At 48.4% G+C, this 12,381-nt stretch overlaps 1 protein-coding gene across 21 annotated transcripts in view; it reads right to left on the reverse strand.

Annotated features, from left to right (window-relative positions):
* Nucleotides 1-12,381, reverse strand: part of PACS2 (phosphofurin acidic cluster sorting protein 2) — a 60,166-nt gene that overhangs the window by 38,671 nt on the left and 9,114 nt on the right. For 20 of the 21 annotated variants that reach the window (XR_014932669.1, XR_014932667.1, XR_014932666.1 and 17 more), the window contains exon 2: nucleotides 3,175-3,262. The exons of the other annotated variant lie outside the window; for it this stretch is intronic. Coding sequence is in view for 12 of the 20 variants with exons in the window: in XM_015869422.3 (XP_015724908.2) it covers nucleotides 3,175-3,262 (88 nt within the window). In the remaining 8 variants the exon portion in view is untranslated. The remainder of the gene's footprint in view (nucleotides 1-3,174; nucleotides 3,263-12,381) is intronic. 21 annotated transcript variants of the gene reach the window in all.

The raw sequence follows: 12,381 nt of genomic DNA on the forward strand, positions 1-12,381 counted from the left end.
CCAGCCCAAAATGGCTCCATTGTGGAACTGGAGAGCTCCAACTACAGGCCTTACTCTCCATGATATTACCCAGAGCTGCTTTTGTGCTGCTTCTCTCCTCAGGGAAGGATAAAGGCAGCAGGTTCTGCAGGGAGGGCTGTCAGAGAGCTGGGCTGCAGGCAGTGCTGGAAAGACTCAGGTCTTGGAAGGGGCAAAGGGAAGGAAGCCTGGACTGAAATGGAAATAGCCCTGGACTGACATCCCACCCCCATTTACACAAAACTGAGAAGTGCTTTCAGGGACTACCACGGAGCAAGTGAATGGATGGATCTGACCTTGCACTCCTGCGACATATTAATGAGATGAAAGGGAGATATTTGACTAATAAAGATTTGGGCATATTTACTGTCCCTAACTGCAACAAAGCAGCTTTTGTTCTGCCAAACCCTAGCATTCAAAAGCTGTGAGTCAGCCCCCACCCCTCAAGCTGAAGTCTCATTTCATGACTGCAGCCAATAGGTAGTGGGCTGCAGTGTCACACACACATCTCTGGCATTAGCCTTGGTGGACCAACATTTCCTTTTTGTACACACACCCCTCTCTGAGGAACGTGGAGATTTTAGCCTATTTCAGAGAATGTTTAAGTGAAAACTAGCAGGGAAACACAACAAACTGCTGCCTAGCAAATGCTTCTGTGTTGTTCAGATAGTACTAAGTTTCACAGGTCTCTGGCTCAATATTCTGCTGAGGTTGCAGCTCTGGCTTTGTCCAGACGGGCTGATCTCCCAGAGGCACAAAACTGTAGCTCTCAAAAAAAACAGCATCTGGGAAACCAGAGACACAGGGAGTAAACACCTCCCAACTACATCCCAAAGTGCACATGGCTACATCAGCCCCAAATAACACCCCAAAATGATGGGGAAGGGGAGAGGCTGAGATTGGCTTACATGCCTTCCTCCTCACAAAGCCAGAATGCTGAGACTTGCAGAGGTGCCCCCAGTACATCTGCCAGCAGAGCAGGTTGAAAACTGAAGGGTCCCCCACAGCAAAAGCAGCACGTGTGCAAGTGTAGCACGTCTGGCCTTGCCACTGGCAACAGCAACATTTGTTCCATGCTGCAAATCTCCTAACAGTAGCAATCTTGCTTTACTTGTTACGCAACTCGAAATCTAATGAAAGCCCAAATATAGCAGCTTTAAAAAGACTGCAGCAGATAAATAGAGCAACAGCCTGGGAAATACGGTTGACAAGTCTTTGAACATCAGGAGGGTTGCAGGGAGACATGGGAAATGCAGGTAGGATGCTCTCATTAGGTCTAAATTCAGTCATTCCTTCTGGAAAGGCTGCAGCGCCTGACACCTCTCTTGTGATTCCTCATACACAGCCAGCGAGTCATTTGACAGAGACCATATACTTGAAGATCCAATATCACCAGCTGCAAACAATAGCTGTGTCAGAAACCTGAGTGCTGGCAAATTAAGAAGCCTTAAAAGAGCTTGTCAGCATCATAATAACCTGCAAGCCATGAAGGAGGGCTTCAAATCTGCCTGCATCTGAGACAATTGCAGTGCTACTGCCCTACCATTAAATAGCACATCACGAGACATGAGCAATGATCGAACTGCAGGGCCAGGGACACCCAAGGTGAAGGTATGAGCACCCTCTGGGACATCAGTTATTGCAGCCACGGTGACCTCAAGGCCAACTGGAAGGACAGATCAAAGCAAAAACGATGGTGAGGGATGCAATCTGCAGCCTGGGACTTGGCAGATCAGCATCCCAAACTTCTGCAGTTGTAGAGTGCAAGTCCTTCGTCTTTCCAGTACTTCAGGGATCTGCCCTGCTACAGAAGGGACTGCAGAATAATTGCTCAGGTTTCAGTGTGTGACTTACTGTAGCAGGACAGATCACAACATGTATTCAGAACAGACAAGAAAGTCCCAACTGTTAAAACTCCCCTTGGGCTTTTTTGGGCTTGCATGTCTGGAGCAGCACATTCAACCTTTTCACCCAGAGAATGCGTAAACTCTTAGCAGTAACCTGGATGGGAAAAAGCTTTGTTCTAGTAAGAGCTACTGGATTTCCCAGCCCAAGCCTGGCACACCCTGCCTGTAGATCATTCACTGAGAAGCCTCAGGCCCTTACACAGATGCACGCACTGACTTGGAGTACAAACATATGGAGAGCTTTCAGCCCTGATCAGCAATATTTGACAGCCCGGGAATCCACAGCTGTGCATCTTTGGAATTCAGCTGTGTGAAACTATTCCCTACCTTTCTGCTCCCTGCTGTGGGTGTGTGAACCCCTCCAACACATAGGGACACCATTTTGCTGTAGCTAAACTGCTCACAGAGATAAGAGATGTTGGTTAAATGCTCAGCTGCATGTCCTCTGTCCACAAAGCATTCATGACTTCACCTTCCAAGTTAGATTTTGACACAAACAGATCCCTGCAGGAGTTTGCTTGCCCCTCTTTTGAAAAGCAGCTGCTTTTCAGCGTAGTTAATGGTACTTGTCCACTTACAGGTCTGCTAGGCTTTGAAGCAGTAAGCACTTCAGCATTTACAGTGGTGGGAGCACTCGAGCTAAGCTGATGCTGTGACACACTGTGGAACTTAGTTCCTGCTGAACACCTACCTCCAGGCAGCATGACCTATATGTAGAAACCTAATTAAGCAGCACAAACCCACGCTGCAAAGTAGGCTATTTACCTTGGATGAGAGCTGTATCTTATGGAGACAAATTGAAATGTATAGGCACCCTATAAGTCAACTGACAAGTACCTGGCCACAAACACAGCTTGGACTTCTGACAGCAAAGCTGTCCATCAGAAAAAAAGCCCAGCCTTGAGAGCCTCCCCAGTCCAAGTCTAAATGACCAAGATGTTCTGTTCCAGCAAGAGCTGCAGCATACTAAACACAAGCTTAGATTTGGTGACTGCTCAGGAAGATTAGGTGACAGCATGTGATATGAAATGAGCATCTTTACCAACATATAAGGCTCATGTTGAGTCCTTAGCGAACAATATTTGGTAGGAACGTAGGAGAAGGATCACAAGAGACTGTCCACACGCACAGAACATCATGATGTATGTGTGGGAAGTGGCCCACAGCCACAACAGACCTCACATGGAGGCACCTGCCAGTAATTTTAACTCAAGTACCACATTTGATTCTTAGAGCTGACAGCAATTACCTGCATTTTGACAGCAATGACCACAGAAATAAGCTCCTTATCCAATTCCTTTAAGACTACCAGTTTCTTTAGTGTCAAGCTGCACAACCTGCAAACAGGAACAGAAGAGAAACAGTTATAATCGTGTCTGAAAAAGGAAAAGCTCTGAACAGCTTCCATTCAGAAGCATCTGGGTTTGAGGCAGAACAGACTCCAGTCAGGAGCCACACAGATACAGACATAAAGACAGCAGGAATACCTGAGGCTTCCCCAGCTCTTCAGGCTGGATTTCTCCATGCCCCCCCCGAAACAGAAGGAGGCAGCCTGCAAGTCCGTCTCACGGCCTGGTGCAGACCCATGGCCACATGGGATAGCCTCCCAGCACTGACCTCACAGACCACAGCCTGGGAACGCTTGTTCTGAGTCAGTCCAAGAGCTGTAGGGTCAGAGGAATTAAATCCCAGCAATGTAAAGGCAGTGGGTCAGGCTAATTTTAAACTTCTCCGCAAAGCTTTATTAGTCTGTTGGCTCTTTCAGTTTCAGGTTCTGGGTTCCCAAAGATCTCACAACTCCCACCTCCTCTTGTCCATCCTACTCATCCCCCAACAAAAGCGCTAGCAAGAGGCTCAGACCTCTCTAATGGGAAAGGAAAAGAAACAAAAGAAAAAGGAGAGGACTTGCAGTGCCCCGCAGCCTTGGCATGCACATGCCAAACATACGCAGCTAACTCGCATTCTTTGCCCTGGCAATGCTGCATTGTTCTGGTTAACACTGTTTGTATTTCTGCCTTCCAGCACAGAGCACTTGGGAGGGGAGAGAATTTGGACTAGGTGCAGCCCGAGCTCAAGCTCTGAGGTAATGGGGCCGCGATACTGGCACTGTCACAGTTTCGCAGGAGTTACCAACAGCTGGTTTAAATACAAGGGCGTGCCTAGAAAACAAACTTGGGGGAGGGATAAACCTGAGGAAAGCTGCAGCCGGAGAAAGCTGCATGGGAGGCTCTGGGGACAGACATCACCCATGATGCAGATGCTGGCCAGGAGCGGGTTCTGCTTCATGTCCAGGATCCAAAGGAAGGAGGCTGTGATGCCATTTGTTTTCATTGTGAGGCTGTAGCTGGAGGACAATTGCCCCAGGCTTGCCAAAAGCCACAGAGCTGCGGGCAGTCAGGTGGTGTGAGCAGAGGTAGCACAAGGAGCTGGCATTGTCTGCCTGGCAGGAAGGGAACAAAGGCCCTCTCTGTGTGGCCAGGCTGGAGGATGGAAAAGGTAGACGAGGGAACAATGGCGTTCTCAGCACACCCAGAGGAGCACAAGGAGGGCGTTCTGCCGTTCCTTCAATTCATCATTGATGAGCTTTGATCCAGCCCCGTGGATCAAAAAGGGAGGGGGGGTGGATACCATAAGCCTTCTTTACAGCGATCAGAAAAAACAAAAGCTGTTGGAAAAGACACGGGATGCATCTGTCTTCTTTATCCCATTGCTGGACTGCTGGTACTAAGAGGCACTTCACACACATAACAATGAGACGTTTATACTCTCTGTTAGGAGGAAAAAGAAATGAAACAAGCAGAGTTTAAATCTGACTGAAATACTTTCATCCTTAACATGCTTAGAGTTTCAGGTCTAAATACAAATCAAAGCAATATTAATACATGGCAGAAAGAGGCCACAAACAGCATCTTCCATGCGTGGCAGTGTGCCCACAGCAGCAGTGCAGCCGTGCCTGCCCTATGTGCCCTCCCTATGCCTCTGTGACTGGGATCGAAGCAGGGGGACCTGAATCAATGTTATAAAACAGGATGAGGTTACACTTGGAAGTTTCACCTACATACATGATCTCAGTGAATGCAGGGGGGCAACAAAATATCGCACAGACATGCAATGGGAATTGAGGAAGTCTCAGATCTGAAGCTGAAAGAGCCTGAAGTATTTTAAGTGGTCTATAAAAAGTCTGGAACCGCATGACAGCAAGGGTAGGCAAACACTTTTGTTGTGTGTTTATTTCAGCATTGATCTATGGTTGCACATGGGGAGCTCAGCTGAACCAAGCCAGCTGAACATAACTGCAGAAAGAGCAAAGGCAATCTGAGATTTCCAGCCCTGTGGAAGTCCACAGCAGACCTCCCTGCTCAGCACAAACCGGGGTGCAGAGGGACTCGAGTTCCCTTGGTCACACGCAGCAGGGAGGCACAGGCTGCTCTATGCTGATCCCATTCCACAAGGTAACACATGACAGGCCAATTAAACGCATCCTACAAAAATAAAACCTGGTTTTAAAGAGGAAACCTGGACTGGACCCGAGGGCGCCAATGTGCCCAGCTAACGCCAGCTGTGCTGCATGGCTCCACCATGTGCTCCTCACCCAGGCAGCAGCTGTGGGCACAGAACACATTTCAGTACCAACAATCCTAGCCCAAACAGGCTCAGAGCAGCCACACGAAGAGCTGAACTCCTCACTCATTGGATGCTTTGCTTTTGCATCCCTTGGAGCAGAAAGATCAGGAAAATAAATCCCCTCCAAGAAAGACTCGCTGAATTAAACGCCCGTCCCTCCACAGGGAGCACAATAATTGCACTGAGACCGTGTTCACACAGAGACAGTCAAATCAACAGGAAGGAAAAATTAAAAATTAAAGACTTGTATTTTAATTAAGCCCGATGGAAGTCAAGAATAATAACAGAAGCATCCACAAGCTACAGGGGCTCCAAGCGCAAGGCAGGAGCAGGAAGGCTTCAGCTCCTGAAGCAGATGTCCTTGCTGAGATCTGTAAGACACCATTCCTAGAGGCAACGTTTCATTCCAGGAGCATTTTCCTCTGAGTTCTGTAAACATCAATGAGCTGAGAGATGCAAGCAAGGAATCTGGGCACCGGGCACTTTCACTGTGCCCAAAACTACTTCAGTGTGAGGGACAGCAAGCGGTCTCCTACCCCTCAACACTGAGTGTTCCGCTCTTAAACTGACACTTTACACTCAAGACAGTCCCAAAATAAACTGTGAGCCACTTGGAGGAGAGGTGGAGGGAGACACTGCCCACCCACATACCTCCCAGACAAACAGCCATTCCACACACAGCTGCAGGGTGGCTGTGCAGGGCAGGCTGCAGAGAGGAGCCCTGCACAGCATTCTGCCAAGGCAGCTGTCTAAGCAGGGGATGAACATGAGCAGAGCACAACCAACCAACTGCACACATAGCTCTGGATGCCCGGTTTTGCATGTGCCCAGGTGAAGGAGCACAACGCTGTCCAGTTACTGTGCTCACGTGCTCCATACTGGTCTAGAGGAAATATTTCAGGCAGAAAAGCTGTTCTCCTTGTCACAGATGTGTCACAGTAGGGCCACCGGGGGGGTATCGATGGTAGAAAACACAGGAAGTGTGTGTGGTTCTTCACTCTACACAGCACATTCCATCAAACGTTTCCACCTTGATCCTCTCTCAGGCTGCTTCCAATCAGGAGCAGATTAAATGAGACAGAGATCAAGTGCCCAACTCCTTTCATGCCAGAAACACAACGTGGGCAACTAGCAAAAGTGAGTCATGGCCCTGCACTAGTCTCAGCCTGCTTCTCCTTTATTCACACTTACCACTAATCTAAATGGAATCTTTAGTCAGCGGTTTTGGCTACAGGTGCATTCAGGTAAGCTATAAGCCAGGAAACAATTGCAGGGCCAGTATTTTCATTGTTCTTAAGGATCCTGAAATCTACTTCCCAGCATTAACACAGAGAATTAAGCTCTTAAAATTCTAAAGATCCACAGAAGTGCTGCAGCGAGCAGATCTTGTTCTAACAGATAAGAGGATGGCAGCTTATATTATGCAACAGGCTGCCCCCAGGACCTCACAAGGACACACAGAGCCAGATGCTGCCCTGCTACTGCTCAAACACTGTCCCACTCATTGCATGTATTTGCCAGGTGTAACTGCTCCAAGCTGAGCATGCAGGAGGCAAGAGGGTGTCAAAACTGAGGGAACAGCACGGTGATGTTTAACTTTAGAAACTGAAGTAAGCAAATAGTGAGAAGATGACTGATAATCAAGGCTCCTTCGACAGACCAACAGGACTACATCTCCTACAACAAGTGGCACACACAACATGTGCGCTGGGAATGGGCTGCACCAGGCATGCCACAAGAACATGCTCCCTGCTTACCCTGAGCCCTCTGGGGCCAGCAGGAGCTGCACACAGCAGCCAACATGTGAGGAGAGCCCAGGATCCTGCTGCAGAGCAGGGAGCAGCGCATGTGTCCTGCATGTATGCCAGCACCCTCCCCATTGCCAGCACACAGGGCGCATCTAGCTCAGACAGGCATGAACGGTGGCATGGAAGGGCTGCACAAAATGCCACGTGCACACATTTGCAACAGCATGTGCCTTGCCTTGCCACTCTTTCTTTCCCCCATCCTCTCCCTCACCATAACCATGAACTCTGAGTGCAGCATCCCCCGGAGCAGCAGCAGGCTGGGAGCTGTGACATCTCCACAGCAACTGGGATGTCACAGCCTGCACGTGACCCAGAGTGCTGCGCGTCCAGCAAATGAGATGGGCAGCACTCCAGCTTCCTCCTTATCCCACTGCAGCACGGCTGGTGGCAAATCCTCCCTGCCTGCCACCTACAGCTCTGCTCCCCATACAGCCCAGTGCTTGCCCTGCAGGCTCTCCTACCATCCAGCACTGCAGGATCATGCCAAATGACTTTGCTCACCCACCCAAAAATCACAAGCATGGCTAGAGCCGAGATCCCTGAAGCACAAAGACCTTAACACCACTACCTGTCTGAAAGACCCACCTTACATCGCAGTATGTATATGGTGTATGGACCGTATGAACACTGCTGTCAGCCTTTTAAAGGAGTTTTCCCTTCCAAAGTTCACTCGCCAATACGGACCCACAGCAGCACAGCCAGGGCAGCTGGCCTGTTCCTAACAGCACTGTCACTCTGTCTGAAAGCAGCCACATCAAGTGCCAGATGAAAACGGCTGTCTTTGCTAAGCTTCAATATGGCCTGAAATAAATAAGATGGGAGAATCACACAGGTATAATTTAGAGCTCAAATGGACACTTCGTTCTTTAGTGAGAACTCAACATGTCCTCTAAGGGTGAAAACGGAGCGGCCAACAGCAGTGAGAAACATTTGTGAACTCTGATGGCACGTTTGGTATCAGCCAGCAGAGCAATCAAATATGCAAAGTATGCTGCTGCTGGGCTTGTTTGCAGACCAGAACACTCCACAGATCCCAGCACCGCTCTGACCACACGGAGCCTGCGTTCTGGCCTCCTTCCAGAGCAGGCACGTGCACCCAACCACCCCCACGCCTCACCGGGACAATGCTCCGTGCTGTTCCTCTGCATGTCCCACATTTAATGCCAGTTCCTTCCTCTGCTGACTATGGAGATGAAGGGGATCACACAGAGATAACAAAATTCATCACCTAAGTCAGGATCAGATTTTTTGCACAATTCTCATCATGCCTCATAGCACGAGACTGTCGCATTTATTTAGATCTGAATGCTGCCAGTTTTCACAAGGCAACAACACCCAGCTGACAAAGCAGGCTCCAATAGCTCTAAATATAATTCACAAAGAACTCCAGATCCTGCCACTAAAGCTGGGGAACTCTATTCAGCATTAAACACATTGCAAATCCTGGTTAGCATCTCTCAAACTGCAATAAACAGCACGGGTAAAGCTGCTAAAATGCACTGCCGCTCACAGAGCTGTGCTCAGTGAGGGGGTGCGGGGGGACACTGAGCTGAGCTGTGTGCTATGAGCAGTGGTCTGAAAGGGCTGAACCTGCAGAAGCGTTCTGTTCTCCTGTGAGAAAAGAAGTGTCTCCTGTAGCCTTTGGTTGAGGATGTGCCACACTCCAGCATCCCTGCATTTCTTCTATCAGATTCTGGGCAGCTCTCACTTGTTTGCACACTGTCTGCAGAGGAGATAAGCTGGGAAGCAAATCACAAAAGAAGGAGAACAAGGGATCTGGTGAGATTTGGAAAGCCAAACAGCTAACCACAATACATAGGCTGACTGAATGGCTGAAGCAGAACTGCCACCGCTGCTCAAGGGAAGGAGCTTCTGCAGCAACCAACAGTGGTGTCTGAACTCCTAAACCCAGCTGAACCAGGCTGGAAAGGATTGTGGAGCACAGCACCCAGCCTGCTGCTGAGCACAGCACAGCTCTGCACGCACCCCACTTTGTACAGTGTGTCTGCTCTGCTCCTATTGGAGGCAGCTCCCTCTGAGGGAACCGCCAGGTGATCTCAAAACGTCTCTCAACACCACTTTGTAAACATCTTTTTTCCCTTCGGTTTCTCTCCTCACATCTAAATATACCCCGCGTGCTCTACTTTGAGGTGCTGCTACTGAAAAAAAAAGGAAAAAAAAGAAAAAAGGAAAAGGCACTTGTTTGGAAATAACATTTTCTGTTGGTTTCTTTTTCTGCTTACCCCGCTTTAAAAGCTGGCATCACCTTTATCTGTTTACCAGGCAGAGAAAAACCCATAGCTTTTATGAGAGGAGGCCAGAGGAACCCCAGTGCCAACTGCAGCAGAGCGCAGAATGCAGCCATGTGCTACAGACACACATTTGCATTTGCTTCATATTCCGACGCTCTTCAGCAGCTGTCGGAAGCTGAAGCAACAAGCAGAGATTCCATATTATTTAGAGGCTACATTTCTTCAGCATCACTGCTGGTGATATTTCATTCCTGAGAGCATTAAGAGGCCACATTTCCCAGAGCTGTTACACGTCCCCCATCCGGCATATTGAGCTGAGATTTAAAACGATAATGCCAAAAGTTCTCTGTTGAGGTATCACCAAAGCATCACATCAGCTTCTCTCTGCTTGTCTGTTACACAGCAGTAAGAAAAATATACGGTCCCTCATGCTCTTTCCCTCTGGAGCCTGTGTACATCAACAGATTCCTCTTTGCTACCACACTCTGATTGCTCAGCTACTGGAACAGGAGCAGTTCTGAGCGATGCCTTCACAGTGAAGTATCATTAAACAATGTGTTTGCAGCTGTGCATATTTCACTTCAGTCGGAGGATTGTGAATTATATCTCTGTGTGTCCTTGTAGAAAGGAGGTGGGCTGTCAGGGGGACAGGACGGGGCAGAGAAAAAGAAAGGAATTTCTATTGAACAAAAGAGCCCCAAGGAAGCGATACAGCTTTGCTGGAAGCTATTCCCAACCCACTCAACATTTTTGACTGTATACAGACATACCAGAACTCCAACAAGGGGCATTTTTTCCCAGCTCGAATGTGAACCATCAGCAAATCTGGCCGCCACCAGAGAGAAATATGACGACCCAGTGGAAGCAGAGAAAAGCACACTGAAGACATCCTACGGTTGTCCTAAATCAAGAGCTTGCTCTGAGAACAGAAAGTGGCAGACTCATACAAACACATGCTCAGTGCCCTCACACTACGACTCACAGCTAAGCAAAGCAGGACTCCTGCACAGCTGTTTGCTTTACTGACTGAGCAGTCACTTTCTCTCTGCTTAAAATCATACAAGATAAGGAGGCACCTTTTCCCTGCTTGCCAGAAGCCCTATGAAGAGCTGTCTGACTTCAGCATTCACCCAGATGGTTTTACAGTGAGCCAGGCTACTCTGATCTGCAGGAAGGCAATGCTGCTAAGTAGACCCGACTATTAAAACCCTATAAAGCAGAAGCACCTTCAAAATTCTGTGCTATCAGCATCTGTGCAGGGCACTAAAAAGAGTTGAGCAGCAGGCACCAAACAGGCTTCATCCACACTGCAAAGAACCAGGTTCCAGGACCACAGGGATGGCCTTGAGCTGCAGGTGTGGGTGGAACAAACAGCCACCCCACACCACAAGGCTGCCTGTGCATTTAGTTTATGGTCCTGGAACAAGGAAACAATTGAATCAATACCACAGAGTTATCGTGGATTTTTCTTAAGGACAACCACAGGACCTACCTGTTCCATGTCAGAAAAACATCAGCTTACTGACCAAAAGTCAAGCAGAGAAAATCCACCTCAAAAGCCCCCTCCTGACACAGCTCTGCTCACTTGCTTGAGCTAAGCACTTCCCAGGCTTCTCGCCCTCAAGCACATCTCCATGGGCCAAAAGTAAAAACCACCATTGTTTTGCCTCAGGGAGCAGATTTTCACCTAGACTGCCAAAGGACACGTGTTGGGAGGAAAATATCCTCTGATCCGCTTTGGTATCTGCAGGCAACTGGCTCAGCAGGGCCAAGCATGAGCAGACAGAACTTATCCGAGTGTCTGGAGGAGCTCAAAGTCTGTTTGTGAAGCAAGGACAAAGCCTAGTTGAGTGTTCATCTCACTGAAGCAAAATAAGGCAGACTCCTGGCAGAAGGAGGATACAGATCCTGCTGGCCTGAAAGAAATTGGAGCACCTTAAATGCTGGCACGCTCACAGGAACAGCTTAGGGAAGAGGTGGAAGAGCAAATAAAAGGGAGTTCAGCCCCTAGCAAGCCACTGGCAACATGAAATATATATGATCCAGTTCTTGCAGTTCTCAGCTTTCCTTGTAAATCCTTCATTTTAAGGCAGTGGGTGAAACCCGATAGGGAAAGAAGCATATCATCTTTCTGAAAGCTAGAAAGGAGGCAGATATATTTTCACAAAAGGGGACATTTGTGGAACAATCCTTTTTGACAGCAAAAACTGCCCACCGGAGAGGAAGAGACTACACAGGATGGCTGCCCTAGAAACTCAGGGCAGAGACCATGGACTGTAAATCAGCACGAGGATGGGAGCACAGAAAGGGTTTGGGGAGGAGACCAGGGCAGATGTACTTGAAACTGGTGATAAATGATGCCTTAACAATAGCATTCTTTTAAGAAGGAAGCTCTTCCTGCTGTACTTAGTCTGCTGAGGCACAGTGAAGACTCACACTGGGAAGGACTACACACAGGACCAGCAACTCCTTGCACAACTAAAACACTTAAACCTCTATAAAACCTAACCAGAAACACAGACCGCAGCACAGGGGGAACAGCCACGGGATGCAGCTCAGTGAGGCCGCTCCAGCCCACAGACAAAGCCACAGAAGTGGACTTGAGAAGGTCTTTTTCAGCCACATTTTCTACGTTCATTATTCCTCTCCACCCCCAAGAGGTCATGCAGATGAAAACATCAATTTAAGTAATGCCAGATGGGGAAAAAAAAGTTGAGATATGAATCTTTGCTTATTGTAAAACTACCCTCGTTTCTTGTGGAAGCACAGAAC

This window comes from Coturnix japonica, chromosome 11, assembly GCF_054131305.1.
Source record: "Coturnix japonica strain WE chromosome 11, WE-NBRP24, whole genome shotgun sequence".
NCBI lineage: Eukaryota > Metazoa > Chordata > Aves > Galliformes > Phasianidae > Coturnix > Coturnix japonica.